The sequence below is a fragment of the Lissotriton vulgaris genome, chromosome 4_1 (assembly GCF_964263255.1).
Source record: "Lissotriton vulgaris chromosome 4_1, aLisVul1.2, whole genome shotgun sequence".
NCBI classification, from domain to species: domain Eukaryota; kingdom Metazoa; phylum Chordata; class Amphibia; order Caudata; family Salamandridae; genus Lissotriton; species Lissotriton vulgaris.
In genome coordinates, this window is record NC_141691.1 from 399,933,174 (window position 1) to 399,956,065 (window position 22,892).

A 22,892-nucleotide genomic window follows, 5' to 3' on the forward strand; every position below is an offset into this window, starting at 1 on the left:
GTAAATAAATAATTGATGTGCACTACAGATGAGAGCACATGAGAGCAAGGAAAGCCATATCATTAAGTTAAAATTAACTCAGCAGGCTGCTGCACTGGCCCAGGATAGGATATCCAAAGAGAAGTTTCCGAAAAAGCGCCGGTTTTCAAACTTCAGTGCACTAGCTCGGAAGTTGCTTCCCACAGCAGTAAATAAACAGAAGGGCGCCTCGGCCCTTCAGAGCAGTGCGGATTCAGGGGGAGTTTGGGGGAGGGCAGGCGAGGCACAGCTGCCATCAGATTGGCAGGGCCGTCATCAGAGGGGAGCCCTGTTATCAGGAGGAGGGGGATTGGCTGCGGGGACTGCCAGTCTCCGGGGCAGGGGCCGGCTCTCGTGAGCGGTGACTGACTGCTGGCTGCTGCTCGCGCTGGTCCTGTTTCACACACACTTCTATTGCTGAGCGCTGACGGGCGGACAGCGCGCGAGAGGGTAAACAGAGGGAAGAGGATACCGAGAGAGACCGAGAGAGAGGAAGGGAGCATGGCTGTCTCAGCACCTCCGCCGGTCATCTCTGCCAGCCCCAGCGAGGGCTTGTTCAGGGCTGACCCCCTGTACTCCAGTCCGGCAGAGTCCCCCCGCCTCACCAGCAGCATGCTCAACAGTTTCATCACCAGCAGCGGCAACAACAGCAGTAGCAGCAGCAGCAGCGCCGGCAGCCTGGGCGGGGGCGCCGAGTGTAAGATGGTCGACCTGCACGGGGTGAAGGTGGCCTCCTTCCTGGTGGAGGGCCAGGAGCTCATCTGCCTGCCGCAGGTCTTCGACCTCTTCCTCAAGCACCTGGTGGGCGGGCTGCACACCGTCTACACCAAGCTGAAGCGGCTGGACATCGCGCCCGTCGTCTGCACCGTGGAGCAGGTCCGCATCCTGCGGGGGCTGGGGGCCATCCAGCCCGGGGTGAACCGCTGCAAGCTCATCACCAGGAAGGACTTCGAAACTCTTTACAACGACTGCACCAACGCCAGGTAAGACCGCCCCCTTCTGCGCCCGGCAACTTTGTGCCGGTGCCGGCTCTGCGCGCGCCTGTCAGCAGCATCCCGTGTGCAGGCGCTGCCGCCCGTCTTCTGCAGGCTGTGCCTTGCAACTTTTTTTTATTTATTATGAGCCGCAAATTAATGTGTACATTTCTACTTATTTTTGCTTCTGAAGCGTTTATTTTGTTACATTGTGTGTTTATCTTTTTTGGTCAGGTAGCAAAACATATGTTTCGTAAATTTTTGGGGAAGTCCTGTAAAGGTATATTCCTTATTAGACTCTAGGCACCATCCAGCCGTTTACAGAGGACGCACATGGTGATGATGTGTGTATTCTAGTGGTGGATTAATATTTCCAGTGCACGTGGGTATGCTTCTATCGTGCACGCTTCTTGAGCTGCGCGTGTTGGGTACTTTAATAGTGCACATTTTCAGCACAGCTGTTGCATGGCAGTGGATAGCTCAGCTGTTCATCACCCCCGCTTCATGCGGACTGGCCCAGAGGTGATTCTGGAGGGTACCAAAGACGCCAGAGGTGTGGCAGGTGACTGACCCCGCAGCAGCCCTCCCGTCATTCGAGAGATGCCAGCCTGCTGGACGTCACCTTATAGGCCAGTCGCCCTTTGCTCCTGGTCCTCGAAATCAGGATAGATCCGGATTCATGACACGGAGGAAATGATTTAATGAAGGTGACATCAGCAAACCGGCGCGTATGCCTGGAGCCTGGGGATACCCAGGGGGACAGGCTGCTCACTGCCTGCTGGGAGTGGGGAGGAATACTCTCACTGTGGGATGGTGTGGCGTGGAACCGCTCACTGCAGGTTGGGGGCAGAAGAGGAGCAGACTCTCTGTGGGCTGGTGTAGGAGGCAGCTGCTCACTGCGGGATGGTGTGGAGAGGGTCTCCCCACTAGAGGCTCGGAGGCAGCTGCTCACTGCGGGATTTATTTATTTATTTATGCGTTTTTATATAGCATGGACTTTATCCGAAGGTGTCAGAGCGCTTCGCAATAGGAACAGAACTGATACATGAGAACATTACATTGAACAAATTACAAAAGCAAACCTTACATTACATGAGGCAAAAGTGACAATCGTGAGCAAACAAAATACAAGAGGTAGCAAACGGTGCATTACAGGAGGAAAAAGTGACATGTGTGCAGGTTACAAAAGCGTACAAAGTACAAGTAGAGGTATATTACTGCAATAAATGGAGGGCACTCAAACACAGTCCACTCACTGTGGCGGATGTGGAAAGGCGACCACGTGCTGCCGGCGGGAGTAGTGAGGCAGCCTCTGACTGCAGGCTGGTAGGGACAAGATGAGGCCACTCACTGTAGGCTGGCATGAGAGGCAGCCGCTCACTGGGTGGGGGTGCACGAGCAGTGCACCCCCAGTGTTGGGCTTCTGTACCAAGGCAGCCACTCGCTGCATGCTGTTGCGGAGAGGCAGGCATTCACAGCAGGCAGGAGCAGTTAGACAGACATTCACTTTAGGATGTTGTGTAGAGGCACTCATTGAGTGCTGGTGTGTAGAGGCAGGCACTCACTGTGGACAAGGGTGAAGAAGTCACTCAGTGGGCTTTTGAAGAGAGGCACCTGCTCACTGTGAGTTGGTATGTAGAGGCAGGCAATCACTGTCGACTGGTGGTGAAACCACAACTCACTGTAGGCTGGCGGGGAGAAGCAGGCACTAACTCTTTGCTGGTGGGTAGAGGCAGCACTCACTGTGGGCTGTGTGGAGAGGCAGTCATTCTCTGTGGGATGTGTGGAGAGGTACTCACTCACTCTTGGTTGGAGGTGATATGCAGCCACTCGCTGTGATACTCAGTGGGCTGGCTGCGAAGCACTGTTTCCCATGTAAAGGATATTTTATGCGATCAATATCCGGGGAGACTTTTATAGAGCAGCATTAGAATCAACATTCCTTGTAGACACTACAGTGCTGAACATACATGGCTAGAAGCTAGATGTTTCACATACCAAAAGTTGCCCATCCTATTTAGGGACTACCAATTTTGGCAGAAAGCCGGCTGAGACTCAGGATTTTAGTGATCTCCCCCCCGACATGGTATTAGGGTATATCGGGCAGATGGGATTAGAACACACCTGTGGCCCGAAATCAGCATGAATGAGCACATTAGCCAGTCCACCTTACTAGTTCCTAAAAACATCCTGAATATGAAATATTGCACATCGGGGTCTGTACTCAGTGAGAGAAGTGCTCTTCAGTTAAGAGGCAAACCCCGGAGCCCTCGAGGCTTTCACTGACAAACGTTTCCACGCGACTTTCTCTCGGAACAGGAGAGTCTTGAGCGCAGACTCCAGAGGCTCCCACGAGGAGAAGAGAGCGCCTTTCCCCCGTGGCACCTGTCCTGCGTCGGAGTGAGCTGGCACCGGCAGCGGAGCACCAGTTTCGCGTGTAAAAGTTTGAGCGCGCTCCACGCGCACCCGACGCCCAGAAACCCTCACAGGGACTCTGCGGAGAGGAAAGCAGGGGCTCCGCTCTGCTTCCAGCACCCCTTTCTCTTACCCTCGTGCGACCCCCATAGGTAAGAGGCACGTGCCCCCAGAACTGGATCCCCCATAAAACGACAGGCTCCAACTGGTGCCCCCCTCAGAGCCGTGCCCCAGTCTCTATTCAGAGGGGTACCTTCAGCTGTACTAGACATGCGCCGCGCGCAAGGACGCCTTAGCCTGCATTAGGACACTTGTTTGTTAGTGGAGAGTTCCATGGAGCGCTACCTGTGTTTGTCAGCCACTTCATAGCGCCACAGTTGGATCGTATAAAGCACGATGAATGGAGAGGAGATTGGAAGGCTCAGGAATGCATGGGAGGTCCCAGTCTGATATGCTTCATCTCGGCCCCCTGTGAGCGTTCTTGCCTTTAGGCGCCTCTGCTGGCCCCTGCCTGTGCTTGGGTCGGTTCGAGACCGGCTACCCACAGATCCAAAGTGTGATGTTCAATGTCCCTCATCCCTAGAATTGAAGCCTCTGAACTAGTTGTGACATGGCATATTTAAAAACATATGAATCCCCTAAATACCAGCATTTATAATTTGGGATGTGGGAATCGTTTTTGCATTTTTTCGCTGATTTATTCAATGGCTCCACTACAAACACGGCTGCCTTTTTGCACGGCCAGCATTGTTTTTTTAGCCATGTGTCTGGATAGATTTTAATATCCTTCGGCGGGCTCGTTAATCTCTGTGTATGTAAATGTCTCTCTTTTTTGAGGAACAAATAATTCGTTTATTCTATCTAAATCTCTCAGATCCACAAATGCTCTTCTGTTATCTGAGGGCGCTGATCGCAGAGATCACGGTGATGGTAGATTGGTGTCTGCATTGACTTTTAAAATGTGGGGTGCTTTCCGTTTACTTTCCATTCATTTCACAACCCAACATTATTACGGCTCAGTGACTGCACTTATAATGCTCACACTAACCAAGAAAAGGGTCTCTTGGTGCAGACATCAAGCAAAAAGACCTTGACCATCAATTAAAGACACTCTAGTCATAGCAGTGCTATGATGCCAGGTACACTAGCCTTAATGCAACGTATATGTACATGTAGTTTAGGAAGGCATTTAATAATGTTCACATCTTGGGACATCTCCTTATCTTGCTATGCGGTGGTGGTGGACACACTCACACAAGATTCTTTAAGTGGGTGGTCACCTCACGCCCTGCGTACCCATACTTTACTTGTACTTCAGCGGCTTTAATAGCATATTACAAACATTTCTCCAAAGAATGAGTGATAAGCCTTGTATATTTAGCACAATACTTCCTATTCAATTGCGTAGCAGTCATACCTTTCCTGTTTAGCTCCCTTTTACATTTACTGTACTGGAGCGTCAGGACCCATCCTCCCCCCCCACCGATGCAGCAAAATGTGTTAGATAATTGTGGTCACTCACTGACTTCCGAGTGAGGACATGTGCAGGTGCCATGAGCCAGAAAACTTGTCCTCCTACTGCTCTGTTGAAAAAGTGGACAACAACCTAAGGACCTACAGTTGGGGCGGCACTGGGCAGAAAATTCTGGTTACAGTCAGATACTGTTCTGGGGGAGCCACTATTGGAAAACCAAATGCGATTCAGCGGTAAGCTAACACATTCCGACAGCAGGCTCAGTGGTGTAACGCAAAAGAAAGGTGCTTCCCTGGTCTCCCATATCTCACAAATATTAATTGGCCTTTAGCTAAATTGAGGCCCCTGATAGGTTAGGGGTTCCCTGGAGAGCTTGAAGCCCCTTGTGCTGAAGGGGATGCTGGGGTCTGCGATACGCCCGCGAGCAGCCTAAATCATCTTCCATCTTCAATGGATAACTACTTTGATTATTGTTACCATGGCTCTCGACCTTATTGGGGATTCAGCGTGATTATTTTGCACGTCAGGTGACTATTTCATCATTGCCCGGTCCCCAGATCATGCCACATCCAACAGACACCTGTTCAGTCAGAAGTAATATTTTGTAGGTAGAGTAGATTGTTATGGACTTTGTCAAAAAAGTATCTTTGTAATAGAAAGTGTCACAATACTGGCAATCTGTTAGTTGATTAACCAGTATGCATTTATTTGCACCATCCTAATTAGGACGATACACAGCAGGGTACAAGCGTGAAAACATAAAATACAAATATTATTGCATAGTTCACATAATGACAGCCTACTGGAAGAGAAAGAAAACCAAGGATCATCCTGAACACGAGTAACAAGAGTGCCTCACCATCACTGCCGCTCAAGAAAAGGCACTGTTAGAGGTTAATACACTACTCACATCGGCCCTTCAAGCCTGAACTGGTCCCTCCTGCATGCACTGCTCGAGGCACCCGCGATCTTTAGTGTAGTAACGTAGCAATGATATGATCAGTGCACGGTCAATAAGAGAAATACTAGAAGGTGCACCAAATTCCTTGATGAAGCATCAGAAATGGCCCAAATGAGAGAGGTGTGGGCCACAAAATGTTCTGTCATCCAAGATCTCAAAAACCTGGACCTGCATGTGGTCAAATTTCCTTAAACCTGCACTAATCTGTTGGTTCAGCTTTCATGAGCGTGAGAGCAGATTCTGACAAATCCACCTTGACTTTGGGAGTTGTCAAGCGCTTGAACTGGCTTCAGATGTAGGATCAGATATTTTATGGAGGGACTAGCATGTGGGTGAGCGTTGACACAGGAGTGCCAAGAGGAAATTCACTTTTCTATAGTCACCATACAAATGTACTCACTCATTCACTTGCTTGTTTGCTTACCTGCTCGCTTGTATGCTCTTTGACTCACTTGTTTGTCATATTGTTAACTCACTGACCCAATCACTCATAATAGAGTGATTTTGATCGAGATTCCCAATAGTATATCAATACTTTACTCACCCATCCGATTTAGCTCACAAACCCTCCGTATTCCCTTTTCTTTCTTTTTGCATCATCAGAAATGAAGGAATGAGAACATTTCTGCAAGGTTGGCTCGTTTAGCAATTTTATTGCTCCAAATCAATTCATATAAATAAGTTATACCCTTCGCCTGTTATTCCAGTGTTCACAATGAGCAGAAGAAATACACAAAAGCAGTTAAAGATGCACACTCTGTGTAGGCGCAGTATTTAGAGAGAAGTAAAACTGGACATGTATCCATATACACTGCCGCTGTGTTTAACAGCTACATTTGTAATCTACAATCAGACACATGATATGTATTGCTTAAGAGTTTCTTTACATCCTTCATGGCTGTTCGTGTTGTGCTGCAGTTATTTTTGTCCCGGGCAGCCCAGTCCTGTAGAAACAAGGATAGATCAGCCTGTGGTGGGAAATGGAATTCCTTACCCTGTGTGCTCACCACATTTGTCTGCTCACTGCTGGCGATCTGCGGCTCTGTTCAGACACCATGTGCCCTGGTATAGAGTATCTTGCACAGAGGTAAGGGTGCCTGTCGCCCTGTATTGATTACAGACCCTCTGAAACCGTAGACCTTCCTTTAAACTGGCTATTTATCCTGCGCTGTCCTTCAGCAGCTTAGTAGTATTAAATGCATGCTATCGTGTTTGCGGGGTGTGTTCGACAAGAAACCCAAGTCGCCACCACAACCTGTTTTTATTCCCCAGCCCGGTTTCATTTGTAGCTACGAACCAGATGACAATGCTGCAATAAAGAAGTGCTTGCGGACAATGCAACCCATCTGGAGCTTTTGAACTTCTAATAACTTCTCCGGGGCAGTGTGGGGAATAAGTCTGTTTGAAGTTAGTTTATACATTCACTTATTAGTTCAGTATAGGCGAACTCTCCTCCGCCTTCCAGGAGGTGGAGGACCTAAACAATGTACAGCCAGCAAGCTAGCCAGAGATTGAAAGCCCTTGAGCAAGCATTGTCCCACCACATGACCCCAGGCTTTCTACGCACTATTCCCCATCGTGATACGCTCCGCTGATAGTCTGAGTTGAGCAAACTATCTTTTATCAAGTTATGATAGAGATGAACTTATGAAGAATGCGTCTACTGGCGTACCATAGAGAGTAAAAATAATCAGCGGTCGCTAACCTTGAATTGTGGGTTTTATTCCTCTGTGAACTGTTGTGGTCGCCCTCGCACCCCAGTGCATACACTTATTTCCACTTCTGTGATCATATTCTCAACCCTAATTAAGCATTGAAAGGCGAGATCTCCCTTTCCCTTTGACAAACACAAGCAGAATGGCAGATTTGTTGCATCAACCACCGGCTGGCTATGTGTGATCATCATAAGAGTGCAAGGTGGTGCAAAGATCGTGTGTACTTGCTCAGTATATTTGAAGAGAATACTCTTTTATAGAAAGGTCCAGTTAATTATACAGAAAAAATAGTTTTTTTCTTTGGCTTTTAAGCAAAATTATTTTCCAATAATCCTTCGACACTCTGAAGGAGTGAAAACGGTCATAGATATTAGGAAATTCAGAAAGAGGTACAGAGTTTGTCATTATCTGTAGATGTCTTGTAGAAGCAGAAGTATGCCACATTATTTTTCTAAACAGGGTCGAATGATCATTCAAAATATACTTACATGTTTCTTACCTGCCCTGATGTTACATTGTGGAAGGACATGCCTGAAAACATTGCCTTCCCCAGGTACACTGTGAACACTGATGATGTTTAAATTCCAACAAAACTTTATAATCATCCACTGGGAAAGGCACTCTTAAGGGAAAAGAAGCTCATTCAAGTCCCTTAGCGTGCACGAAGGGCGATGGTTCGCTCGGTGAGGGTACATTGTGTACAGGATTTAATGTGGGTAATTGACATGATGTTCTCTGCCCAGAGATCAGTGGACAAGAGGCGTACATAAAAATCTGAATAACATTACATTTATTAATATTAATCCAAAGCATCTCGTGCTTTTGACAAAAGAAACCGACTGATCCTAGCAACCCACGGTCCATCCAATAAAAAATAAATTGTATTTGCTAGGTAACTTTAACTGTTCGTCAGTAGCTAAATGTGCATTTGCCAGTTGGTCAAGAAGGATGCAAATATTATAAATTTCTACTATTGATCCATGATTCTCATGTTAGAATAACAGAGCTGGCTTTACAATTAAAGCAATCTTGCATGCATGCCAGATCGCGGTGTTTGCTTGAGTGTAAAGAGTAATCCACGCTCTCCACTTGTCGCAGCAGATCGCGCTGCGCATTGTGAGGAGCAATCTGTGCTCTACCCTTGTCCCGCGCCCCCAGACCTCTTTCCCTTTGTCCATATGAGCATTCCGAGCATACCCCAGCCTGCCCACGACATTCCCAATCTCTGGTGACAAATTGATATGGAAGGCATTTAAAAGGGACCTTATCCAAACTCTTCATTTTAACAATGACTTAAATAAACTCTAGTAGGTAGCTTCAGAGCAATGGCCCTCCTCGCTTCACTGGACAATAATCTTCCTTCGTTTAACAAAGTCCAAAAAACTTTAAACTAGTTGCGTGCTATTTTAATAAATTTATAATTTGTCGGACTTAACTTTTCAGCAGTTGAGCCCATCATAAGAAATGACATTTAAAATAAATTCTTGATATGATTATCAAGGTCTTTGAGTTGAATGGTTTATAAATTTAGATTGAACAGGGTCTTTAGCCTGCATTTTTAACTTCTGTGCTGAGCTAAACAACCAACAAACCTTCTACTTGTTAATGGAACAAAGGCATTGAATTTCGCTCAAGACGTTTTCGGATTAATGACATTCTGGCTGCTTATTCAAAAGGCCTCGGCCAGCCCCGTCTCCCTTTCACCATTTCAACCTGCAGAACTCTTCGCTGTCACTTCGAATCACACATTTCTAAAAAATAAATTAAAAAATGCCCACGAAAGGACGCTTAAATACATTTGCTTTGCTAGGGAAATTGAGCATTTGCGCCCAATAAGCCTGATTGTGGCTCTGCATGCAAATTGTGTTTTGATTTATCTCTTTTGCACTTTTTTCCATTTGAATTGATCTTGCATTAATTTCTCCAAGCGGCTCTGTGAGGCTGCAGATGCTGCCCTGTGTTTAATAAATCAATGGGACAGATCTGAATGAATCACTTCAGATGGATTCTCTGCTCGGTTTGATGTCTAGATGTTATTCTTAGCTTGTTATCATGACAGATGCATTAATGTTCCCGTACACTGCCAGCAATGTCAAAGAGACGAGGGTTCTTAAAGTGGCAGCGGCCCTTTTTTTTCGCACGCTGTCGGGTGAGTGCGTTGTGGTTCAATGTTCAGCTCGAAAAAAGAAGCCCCTCTGTATGGAATCCCCTAGTGGGAATGAGATGCGAGCGAAACGCGTCTTTCAAAGTATTGTCTGTGCTGTGTTATTTTAGAGAGGATATTCTCTTCTTTTTGCTTTAAAAGACCAGAATAAAAAAAAAGTGGTGAATTTCTTTTTTTTTTCAGTACAACCATTTCTTTGCAATAAAATTTAATGGAGACAAGCCGATGAGAATGTGTATCAGCTCACGTGATCAAATATTGCTTCAAATGTCACAATCCATAGAGTACACCATGCGGTTGCAGATCAGGAAAAAGTACCTCCCTCAAAGACCAATCAAGTACTTCTTTTCTTGGGTGAAATGCAGATGTCATGGGTGTCCAACTGGAGCCCCCTGAACTCCACCTGGGTTTCATATTTCTGTTGCTAAAAGCGTGGAGGCTGGAAACTGGTATCATGTTTTAAATGTTTAGAGGTCAGGCCAGGTAGCAAGTGTATTGTGAATTCAACAGCAAAGTGGAGGAGCAAGCTGAGGTCAGGGACTTGAAGATGGGGGGTTGCGATAGGTTCGCCGTCACTCTAGGTCGCCACTATGCTGACTGACCCAGCCGAGCCGCCAACATAGACCATGCACACATTGGCAGAGTTCTGTGACGGGGTAGAGTGATATTGTGAAAATGACGGCAACATATGCACATTGCACCCAGTTCAAGAATTCAATACTCTCTCCTCAGGCTGCTAGAAGTATTCATGGGGTACGGTTACTAGTCATGAATTTCGGTTTCCAGACAGCCGGTTTCTCTGTCTACCAAAGAGGTGGCAAATGGCACAAGAAGTCCATTCTGCTAAGAATCAGAGGGCCCCTGACACCTAGAGCTTGGGAACTACCTGGATTGGGAAACTCAGATTACAATTGAATAATTTCTTTCTCTCTCTTGCAAGTATGTTTCAGTTATTTAACATAATTTTTAGATGGTAATAAAAGAACAGTTTGCATCACATCTTAAAGATTTTTAGAGTGTACCATGTTTTCATTCTTATCGACTGTTTCAATATGTAACACGTGGTTTGAGGATTAAGCATTGCATACGCTTCACAAAGATAACCAAGGCTTACATAAAGTAAATAGTCACAGTGTCACATTTACACCTGAGAATCTCCGAGATCCATTGCTCCAGAAGTTGAATGTCCAAGCTCTGCATGGTGGTGCCTCCCTTGTTTGAATTTAGTTTGGCTGGCAATGAACAGATTCTAGAAGCACAGACTAGAAGACACTACCATAAGTGCTCTGTGGATCCATAGAATTTTTTTCCAGCACCATTATTAACAGGAGCATCTCAGATGACTATTTTTATATTTCTAATAAAAAAGTTGATTTTCAAAAGAAGCTATTTGTTCAATTTGCAGTCAACCTCTACTTGCCGCAGTGAATGTAGAAAGTAAAGCGTTGCCATTGAGAGTCCAATAAACGTGGAGCACTTTATGAAAACACAACTGTAAAGACTTTCTTTCCTAAACTGTTTAATTTCTTTATTAATTTTCACTGAACGTAGAACAGCCCCTTACAAAGTGAAACTCTAAAAGTAACCTTTTAAAAAGCACTTTGCAATGTATAATGAATTTCACAGGCTGCAAACAGTAGTCATGAATCCTTAGCATTTATGTATAGTTTTCAGGAGGGGCTATATTCCTAGGATGGGTATTAAAAACTGGCTTCACATGCTTGCATCCACCTTGTGCTTCACATTTTCCCTCTCATTGGAGCTCATATTTTGCTAATTTTGCCCGATGTTAGTTTCAGGCTGGCCTTGAGATTTGTACTGGGCTTTTCGTGTAATTACTATAATTTTGTATTGCCTGTTAATTGTTTTTGTAGATGTGTAATCATGTGGCGCCTTCATTGGTACTCGGGGAGGGGTTAGCAATTGATGATCATTTTTCAAGGTTAGCAACAGGAAGGTTTCTGGTAGTTAATTTTGTTTCTAAGGGATAGGTGATGGTCGGAAGAGGCTCTATGGTTCCTGCTGATTTAAGGGCTTTTTCTCGTTCCTGCTGTATGCCCTTACCAAGCCTGTAGGATAGCCCTTGTCCGTCCTTGGACCAACATCTTTTCAAGCAGGTGGCGTGGCACCCAGTGTGTAGTAACATAGAGAACCTATGACCATCAGGGTGCATCGGTTGAGAATATTGGGTCACTGCTGATTCATGTCCTTGTAATCTTATCTGTTTCACGTCTAAATGACGTGTAAATGTGTTTTTTCCCGAAGTCTCCAAAAGTTGAATTAAAAGGTGGATGTCTCTGAGTGGGAATATGTTTTAGGAACTGTTCCATGCCATAGACTTGTATTCCACGTAGTAGCAAAGTGTATGCAACACCGGCTTCAATCGTTGCATGCAGGTTGAGTGGCAAAACATAAGTTCTAATTGATAAAACATAGTATCACACACAGTAGCACCATATGAAAGGCCCACATTGCACTAATAATGTCACCATTTAAAATTAATCACTTGTCCCCATGTACAAAATTAATTTCAGGTTCCAATGCAGCCATGTGTCTACCTGCAAATGTGAAAGTGCTTTAGTCGCAGCGCACTAAAGGGAAATTTAGACCTACCTTTAGAGTAATGGAAACCTAGTGTCCGTGGATTATGGTTAAGAACACAATCACCAGCTTCATACTGCTGAATGGAATCCTCTCACTGACTGGGTTACTGACACTTCATGTTAAAAGGCACTCTCATGCTCTATGGAGAACATTTGTCAAACATTCAACAGGACCAAGAACTATGAACATCCATTGTTCATACAGCCATTGAAATATAATGTATACATTCTATATGTATCCTTTGAATGTGTGTTAGTACAAGTGAGCATTTGCAAATCAGGACATTTAATTTTATAGTTAGCTCTCATATCTATATATTTTATTATGTTTTGCTAAGAAAGCCAGGCAAACAAGCAACGCTCTAAGTGATGAACTGCAGCAATGTCTTGGTTCCTATATTTTAGTCACTCTACAATATAGGACAAGTGTGCCAAGTATTTTTTTTCTTAGTAGTTTAAAAATCTGCTCCTGATAGTCAATTGTAAGTGGGTAAAATGTCAAGAGTGGTATTGTGCTCCAATTCATCTATTTTATTAATTTGAAAGAAGCACTGGTGGAGTCTGCAGAAATCCCCTAGACTCGTTTTGTTTGGTTCACTATAAACCAGTGCGGCTGCGTCCCTTTTGAGAGAGTCCCTGGAGCATGTCTGCCCACCAGCACTTCTCGCATCCTTCTTGTCGCATGCTCTCATTTTGGGACGCAGCACTGACTGTTGCTGCAATATATTCCCCAAGATATATATTTATAGTGGGAATAATCTTCTTTAGTTTGGGCAGATTAGTGGCGTAACAAAACTTGAGGGAGCCCCCTGCAAAGTATATAGAAGGGGCCCCCATGCTCCGGACCCAGTCAGGAGGTCTCAGGCTGGAGGCCTTTTGCCTGAGCACAGTGTCAGAGGGGACCCTCTGGAGCTCAGGGCCCCCGCACTGCGGGGACTGTGGGGGCTATTGTTACGCAACTGGTGCAGCCTATGAAGGGAACAACAGCGCAGCCACAAACGACCTATTGGGGCTGGTAGCACAGAAAAGCCAATCGCGTATTAAGGTGTATTAAAAAAGGAAGAAAGGGTAGCACTTTTCCACATAGTTAGAGTACTCTGTTCAGGTCCTGATAACACTACAGAAACAGACATGACAAACGTGAGGACACACATTCGATGGAATCACGGGGAAAGGTTCTTCACATATGAAGCAAGAGTCGGAAGCTACAAGGGGAGATACATACACAACTTTATGTATATTTTAAGGGAAGTATTAGGAATAGGTCCAATAACAAGACTCAATGTATTCTAATCATAGCTCTATGGCTTAAGCCTATATAAAATGGAATTGCGTTGTATATTTCTTAACCCTTTGGAGCCTTAATAGCAAATAATTAGTCAATACTTCTCATGGTAGGAGGTTGGTAACTACTTAACTGTATGCTTGAAAAGAAACATCTATGAAGCAATAAATAGCTCAGCACCTTCGTCGATTCCATCTAACCATAGACGCTTGTGATCCTATGGTTCCGCAAGTGTGCAGTGGTTTTGTTCCAACTCTTTCTGATTGTTTGTGCACATTGTGATGCTGTATTGCGATGGACCGCAATGAATATTCGCTTGACCTCTTGGTCACTTTTCTCATAATTGAGCTCTCTGGTACAGCATTAAATAGGGCATCTGTCCAAGCAGATTAGTGTCTAGCTCAGATCTCTTTGTCGTGCCCTAAAATGTTTTTGACAATCCTTCATTGCTTACCTTAGGAACTGATTAATCACTCCTCACTCTCTACCTGTCCCTCAGCCACTCACTGTGAAATATATGTTTTTAGCCACCAGATGTACTATAACTATACTGAGTTTAAAATTCTTGTGAGTGGGTTTAACCAGCATACTAGAAAGAACAGCATTGTATCAGTCATTTATCATAAATTGTCTGAGGGACAAGTTCAGATCAGCATATTTACTTAGTATTTCAATACCAGTTTTATTACATAGGTGACGTCGCACACACTGTATAGTAATCCACATTCTAGGTACAATAATAAAGTAACGTTCAGTTGCACAGTTTAGAAGGGTAATATGCACACTCACAGTGTATGCCTGGATAGTGGAGGGCATAGTGGTTTAATTTGATTGGTGGACTTGTTGTTCAGTGCCAGGGCTGGTGGTGATGAATGTCAATTGTAAACTTTACTCTTCGTATTTACATTTTGACATCACAGAACAGTTGTCTCTTATTCTAGAAAATCCTATACTTATATCTGCCAGGATTACATACAGCTGTTTCAAGAAAATTGATTCAATTAATTAGCACCATTGTTTAGAAATCCAAATGTTCTAGTCTCTGTTATATTATTGTCACCTGGAATTATTGCAGACGTTTTCTCTAAAAACAAATTCATTTTTTTAGTAAGCATTTAATGGAATAACCCCGTCCAAAACCCAATTGAAATACTGTTCAATTTCGTTTTTTTGGTGGTCTCTGATTTTGTGAATGCTCATTTAAAGTTCCTAATTTACAAATACTTGTGCAACCTTGCGTGTTCACCCCACATCTCTTTCCTTTGCCTTACACTTCCACTAACCATCAAGTAAAGATAAACACTTCCTAGCTATGACTTGCCACTTGCAACCTATGCTTTTATATATAATCCTTCTCAGGTGCTCCCCTATGACAAATTTCTAATCTCCTTCACAGGAACTGATGTTTAATAATGCACAGGGTTCAAACCGGGGTTATTTCACTCTTCTGTGTATCCTATCTATATTGATGATTTATAGTTACTATGTTGTGCACTCTCAGTAGCCATCTGAAAGCACTTTATGAGGCAGTGACTCCCATCGCAGTAGGTGTGATCGGGTCAACACAAATGATGGCAGGAAGCTGTAGCAGGAGGTCACTGCAGGATGTTCTTATTGCCATTCGGTCCAGTTGGCAATGTGGTGGCCAGTGTTTTTCGTGACTTCAGAGGTACACGCTTGGCAGTGAAAGCATTGCCGGGAAAGGCATTTTGTAAATCATATGTCCCTTGAAAATTGTTGGCAGATGACCATGTCTCCGACTCCACACCTTTGCTGGATTTCAAAACTAGTGCACGTGGTTGATTTCATCATATTTGAGAGAAAGGCATAGGTCAGGCTTTTGCAATGCTGCAAACCAAGATGAGTGTTAAAAGTTATCTTTTTAATTGGTGGTATAATAGGCAATCCTGCATTCTGCAGGTGTCCTGGTACCACCTCACTGCCCTGAGGCAGTATGCTTCTTATTGGGTGGCCCCTTCTTAGTGAGTGGGAACCTCCTAGGACCTTCCCGTGGAAGACTAGCCCTGGGGTCATGTGCAATGTACGATCCATGCGGGCGTACGTGATGCTGAATGCATAGACCCAGCACCACAAATGTTTACCTGTGCAGGATGTGCCATTGAATCATGAATAATACAAGAGCTATGATAACACAGTGCAAGAAGAGCTTCAAAAGGCACAACCCAGCAATGGCATGGAAAATTACATTGCAGGAAGTGACATATTTATTGTTAATGTCTTGCCTCGCGTCTGTTTACTTGTACAGTTTGATGCTCTTACCTGTAGGTGTTACCGGGCACATCACAGTCAATCCCTCTGCAGAATGTCTGTACAGGCTGACGTCTGGTAATGATGGCTAAAGCAGCAGGTGTGCCAGAGGCTGGAACTCGAGAGTGATGAGAAGTGTGAGCGAAAGATGCTTCTTACCTGTACTTCAGCTGGTCCTTCTCTATGGGCCTGATTCATAAAACAGTTTGACCACCTAAGTGAAATCAGGATGACGCAAATTGTCTTCCTGCAAAGGAGAGCTTTCAGTTAAGAGAAATAGGATCTGTGGAAACCTGCAGCCACCTCAGTACGCATAACTGTGAAAACTCCAACAGGTGGGTTGCTTTTTCCGCAGTCGTAAGTTTAATGTGCGGGTGGGAGTGTAGGAGTCCCCGGGACATCTGAGGGGTGGCCACTGAAAATCTATGGAACCATTCAAGATGCAAGTGTGTGCGTATTCACAGACCAGCCTAATGGCTGTCCCTTCCTTAAATTCACACTTCATTTATGAAAAATATTGGTGTAAGAATGAGAGAAAGTGGCTCATACATAAGACTTATTTTAATGGGGCATGAGGTCAAAGAATTCTCCCCTCGTAAAATTGTTAACTAGGCCGAAAAATATTGATTGTGAAAAAAAACTCCTACATTCACTCACCTTGTGAGTTCTTGACACTGTAGACAAGGAGTTCGATTCGGGGTCTGGAAAATAATCTTCATACATTTTAACACATTTAGCACACCCACTCGAAATTTGAGAATTCTTATTTAAAAAAATCTAGACAAATCGTAGGTGTAAGACTGTGATGTGTACGTCTGCTCTTTTTATTTTTTTTTGTAAGCCAGGTTATCATTAACAGTAAGTACTCTTGTCGGATTAAAGCTGAGAATTGTCACTTTGAAATGTGAAAAGGTTAGCAGCAAGTTAATGAAAAAATATAAGCCAGCGACATTTTTAGTAATTTCAGTCGTCTGTTTCATACTTGTAAAAACACCAACCCACTGTTTGCACTGTGCAGTGGCCAAGGCGATCTTTCACCAGGGGGGCGCATCCATCGTCATGAAGCGTTTCATAATTATAGAGTAGAAATGGCTGCAAACAAGAAAACAGTCTCTTGTTTAGAATTAGCTCGGCAGATTGGCTTTAACAACTGCTTAGCAGCTGTGCATGTGGAAATGTAGAAATTAGATTGTAGTTATGGAGAAGGGATTTTAATGGCGGCTTTTAGTGAAGGAAATATGTGCTGTCGACTCAAGTGAGAGCTTCTCCTGCGTGATGCTTCAGTAAAGATCGGTGTGAACGGAAGCCTGTCCGGGACATAAGGCACTCTGCTTCCATCACAGCTGCCCCTTCACTTTTGATCTCCAGACTGTCTTTTTTCCAACTTCAAATCAGCGCAGTTAAAATGTACTCTTTTCTGTCAGCGCATTGAAATGATGCGCTGTCATCTGTTTCTACTGATATATTGAGAAGGACTCGACCTGTAGGGGGTCAGGATTTAATGTTATGCTATGCTATATGTTATGTTTTGTTATGTTTTCCAGAAGAAGGCGCTGGTCGCCGAAACGCGCGTCGAGATATATAGATTAATTTTGCCACTTTTTATATTTGTGATTTTTGTGAGATAATTTGAATTATGATATTTATGACAATGTTTTGTTAATTGACTTATTTTAAGTTAGAATTTTTATGTAATGTGATGCATTTGTTCAAAGTTTTTATTCATATTATTTGTCTAAAGTCCTTTTCCTTTTTTAACATGTACACTATTAAATGCTAGAAACTGATCCTGTGTAGTCCCACCTCTTTATTATCTCCCAGTTTGACAATTTGCAATACCATTGTGCCTAGGTTGTTTTATTTCATTCATGTTTTGTTTTGTTACATAGATGTGTACAGGGCTTTATTGCCATTAGTATGGCACGGTGGCACTTCCTTCATGCCCTGATCTGTCAAAAAGAGGAGGCTGCTTTCTTATAATTTGAATTGGGTCACCGAGTGCATGCAGAGCTCACCCTCAAGAGCAAATCTGCTATACTGTATCCCAGTGCCTAATTTGTAAAACCATAAGCGCAGTCAAGCTATAAGTGCGCAAAAGCCAGCTCTACGCATACCAGGGATGCCAAATATCAAGGCTGCGTAGTCTTAATTCCACCTCATCCTCATGCTTGTTTAATCCACCACAAAACACTCTGTGCCCTTTTATCTTTGTTGTTCCTTCTTCCTCTTCCTCCTTCTTTCCCTCTTTTTTGTTTTTCTCTCTTTTGCTCTGGGTAAAAGTCTGATGTGGAAAAATAAGTGCTGGTCCCCAAAAATAAGTTCCTGTGACCCCCACCTGCAAGCACCCGCTCAAATTAAGCACCGCTGTGTCTGTGAGCTCACTCTTTCTGGTACATGGTGACCCACGCTTGCAGGTCAGGACTGTATGCTACCATTCTACCGTCACAATCCATGCCAATATCACTGGCTCGAAGCACCCAATAGTGGCTTTGCTGTGTTTTAGACATCCATTACACAGTGCTTAATGATGTTTACATGTCTATAACAATAATAATTATTTGAAGTGCATTAAAAATGTTCATATTGAAATTGTTTCTCAAGCAAATCTGAAAAGTGCTTTCTACTCCCATGTCATTTTTCTGCGATCATGCCGTCTCTTCCTCACTCCTGCTCCGCCTTCCTTTCTAAAATGTTTGTCAATCCCATACTCTTGTTTTATTGGCCTAAGACATAAACTTCAGGAATGAATGTTTTGTGCCTTCAAAAAATTTGCTATAGTGACAGCAAAAAGAACATCTCAGATTAACACCGCAAAGTCATCAGATTTACCACGCCCTGTGAGAGTTCCATTGCTTCTCCGCCTCCCCAACCTCCACCTGCTTGTGGCACATGGACAAAGATGGAGAGGTACTGTGCATGTAAAAGATGTGGGGTACAATGGGCCGATTTCTGGCACCTGGCTTGAGAATGAAGCCAGGGGCCGGGTTCTGGGTAGAGGTGATACAAAGACTGCAAGTTATGACCACTATTGACTTGCAATGCACCCCATATGTATGCCTGCTTTGTCACATGCCGTTTCTGAAAGGTGCCACCGGTAAATATATTAGAATTGCTTTACTGCTAGCAAAGATAAGGGTGGCGATAAGATCGGAAAGTTCAGCCCCCACTCCCAGAACATTGGATAAAGGATCTTGTTGTATATTGCAGGGAGAACTTAGAACTGTATGCAGAAGAATTGCCAGCCCCATCTCGACCCAAGGACATTTGTGAGCCACTGGTGCAATATTTATGATCTCAAGAACATGAAACGTTGTCAGAATGTGAAAATGTATAGATAGTACTGTACTTGTTTGTTTTCTCATTGCATAGATATTTGTTACTACACCTTTGATTGTACTAAGGGTAATAAGGCAGCAAAATGGATAGCCACTGGATGTTTTGTTTCAACTTGTTCTTAACATACCTGAGATGTTGATTCTGTATGCGATATGTGTATGCTGAAACTGATAAAAAAAATTGAGAGGCGCTGTCACATGCATAACACCGTTCATGAGCACAGAATTCCACGTATCCGATAGGACCTGAATCTAAAACTGTTTGCACATCTCACAGGAACATAAAGTAGCTTTTACATCCTTATTAGCACTATCATAATGTGTTGAATTTCACAATTGTAACTTTCCTTGTGATAATTAGGAAATTCCCTAGTCTGATGAATTTTCCAACATTGTAAATTTAGGGCGATAAGTGATGTAGATGGCATTAGAAATGTGAGGATGGGGCAGTGCAAAATGAAGTGCATACCTAGAAAGTAATTCACTTACAATTTGGGTACTTTCCCAGCCTAGAAATGCATGTAAAACTCTTCATATTAAAGCAGAAAATGAGTGCCTTTCCAGGGTGGCAGAGGATAGGAAAGACCTCCATGTTTTACGGCAGTGCAAAGAAAATCGTTTTGCAACATACAAATATTTTCACCATAGAGAAAACTAATTATAAATGACACTTGGAAACACACATTTCAGCATTATTTCTTCATTTCTTTTTCCATCCACTGAAAAAGTAAAACATTTCCAGTAGGCATACTCCTGGAAATCTACAACTACTGCAGATTTTCAGAAGTACTTCAGGAATTCTTTCGGAATTCTTTCTGACCCTCATAAAATAGAAAATCCACTCAGAACGCCAGAGAGCTCCAGCAGGGACAGAAGTGTCCATTTTAAAGCCCTGATTTGTGCTCCAGGCCCATAATGTACTCTGTAAAATAAATTCACCTACCTATTCGTACATTTCATCATCCATGGCTATAGGGAGGGGATTTGGATATTTCGGGGCAGATTTACAAGCCCCTTGCAGCACTTTTACGCCGCCGTTGTGTCAATTTTGTGATTCAGCTGTGGTGCAAAAGATGCGCCATGGTGCGGGGTACTTGCAACGTGACGCATCTGGGAGATGCGTCACATTGTAAAGCCCTGCACCAGAAGGAGGCGTTCCTACGCAGGGGGGCGTACAAGATTTCACTCAGTCACTTTTGGGCCCATGCTGCGTCAAAACCCAGGCGTAAGGATTGACGCAACTGTGTTGGAATAGGGCCCCCCAAGCCTTGCTGGAGCTGCGTCGCGCTTGCAACGCAACTCCAGCAATGAGCTGCTTTTACGGCACAGATGCGTCACGCATTTGTGCCGTGTTTTCCCCATGGTGCGCCGCATTGTAAATGCAGCGCATCCATGGTGGCGTAGGCATGGCGCACAATAAGTGGCGCATCCCTGCTGATATGCAGGGATGCACCACTTATTGTAAATCTGCCTCTTCGTTTTTTCTGTTGTATTTTGTGACACACTGAGGTTTTTCTTTGGGTGTGTCCCTTGTTGAGTTGAGTAGGATTATAGAATGTGGACGAGTAGAAATCCTACACTCCAGTGTCAACATTTCCATACCCTTCAAGCCTTGAACCCTTGTACTGGACTAATAAAAACTCATCATTAGAGCCTCAGGATTTCAAAATCGAAGCATATGGTTTTGTTTGTCAAATAAAAGTTATCAAGACCTAAGATGATAGGATGTCAAAACAGGCATTAGTCAATGAGCTCGAAAACTAAAAGATCCCACCAAGATTTTGCGGTCTGGGATGGCAAATTTTGAGGCGAAAAAGCCAGATTTGCAATCTCAAACTCCGAAAATTGTGGTATTTATGCAGCAGGCAGAACATGTGCTTGTCACAAAAAATACAGCTCGGTCACTACTGGAGACTCACTTTCTATGACCTGACACAGGAACAGGACGGTTCTGATTGCAGAGAGTGTGTGTCTAAATTTGAAAATTCCTCTTTCTGGCATCGAACAGCCTCTCTTCCTAATGTGCACATGGTAGCAGGGGGAAATGAAGTGACGGGTACACTTGAGAACCGGGAGTGGAAGGGCAATCGGGGTAAGTAGAGGGGGCCATGAGCATACTGAGGTTGTTGGGAGGAGGGGTGTTGACCACGGGAGAGAGGAGACATGTGAGGGGGTGACTCCTCTTTTCCTAGATAAACTGAGAGGATGTGGCGTTAGAGCCAAAGCTGCAGACTTTGGACCCACAGAACCAGGTTTGCGTCCCACCTTCAGCTCAACATGTGATTCTGGGCAAATCACTTATTTGCACTGTGACTAAAAAAACAGACATGTTTAATGTAACTGGAGCTGATGTAGTGTGCTCTAATATGTGTCGCGTTTGCGCTATATGAAGGTGCAAAAAATAAATTAAGAATAAAGGACAGCAATTCCAAGGAAATGAACAGCAGGGGGAGGTCAGGTCAGCACAGGAGGAGGGCTTGTGCATTGTTTTGAAAGACAGACGGCAGAGGATTTTAACACCCCTGCCGCCTATTAACCTGTTCCTCACCTTCCTTTTATGGTCTCAGTACAGAGCAAACCTAATAAATGGAGGATAAGCCTCAATTTATTTACAATGTCAATTTTTGTGGGCACGTTTGGCAAAATCAGGGGATTTTTGCAAAAGTGCCGATTTCACATTTTTCTGCTAATGCGAATTCGTGATGTCCTGGGGGGACTGGAAAAAGAACAAAAGGTTTATACTGGCACAGCTCCCAATCAAGACAGGCAGGATAATCTGTAACCTACATCCAGTTTACTCTTGCTGTCCCCTGGGGTGTGCAAGTTAGGAATTTTATATTGTGGGGGACATTTTCAAGTGCTTGTCCCCATATTTCTTCACAGAAAGAGGCATACTTTTCCATGAGGTGCACCTTCATATGGGCATAAGGATATTAGCAGAATGGTAAAGGAGGTGGGCATGCACCACTGCAGATCTCTCACCTATTCTTATTATTAGTTTTGCTTCCTTAGGACCTAGGTGAATCTTCTAAAATAGTATGGCCATTAATTATCATCAGAATTGTTCACATTCTTAATTCTGGCGCTTTTTAATACACCCTGTATAAAGGTGGCACAGGGAAATTGGTTGGGCTTTGCTGTTGGAAAGGCTAGGCCAAGTCAACCAGTCAGTCTATTTTGCTTGCAGTATGTTTTTTTTAAAGCTTGTCTTTTCAAATTTTCTAATGGCCGCATTTCCCCCTCTCTCGGATGAAGTTAAACAGTAAGAATATAAAAGTGATCTGTATTGGACGTAGCACCTTTTGTCAGTATTTTACTCAGTTGAGCCTCAAGATCACTGTCTGAATTGTGCATCACATTTCTCCAGGAGACTGGAGATGCAGTAGAGCCAGCTATCTGCCCTAAATCTCTCCTCTGTCAATCTCTTCATTGTGCCTGAGCAAGTCTAGAAGGACTGGATTAAGTAGATCCCATACAGAAGGCATCTGATTTCTCTTCTTGAGGATCCTAGTACTCAAGTGAGTGGGTGGACCATCTAAGGGAGCAGGATTATTAAAGTCGCAGCCATCTTGTAAGTTCTCTCACTGCCAACTCAAGCATTTGTTCCCTCCCCACCCTTTCATATTCATTCAAGCGTTTGTAATCCCCGTGGAGGGCGGTCTGTTTTTTCTTTTGCAATG

The 22,892-nt window shown here is 43.9% G+C and overlaps 1 protein-coding gene across 6 annotated transcripts in view; it reads left to right on the forward strand.

Moving 5' to 3' along the window:
• The first annotated feature begins 409 nt into the window (after positions 1 to 409).
• The window catches only part of DACH2 (dachshund family transcription factor 2), an 847,028-nt gene continuing 824,545 nt past the window's right edge, over positions 410 to 22,892 (forward strand). For all 6 annotated transcript variants that reach the window (XM_086918783.1, XM_086918784.1, XM_086918786.1 and 3 more), the window contains exon 1: positions 410 to 1,001. In XM_086918783.1, the coding sequence (XP_086774909.1) occupies positions 520 to 1,001 (482 nt within the window). In that variant the 5' untranslated portion in view covers positions 410 to 519. The remainder of the gene's footprint in view (positions 1,002 to 22,892) is intronic.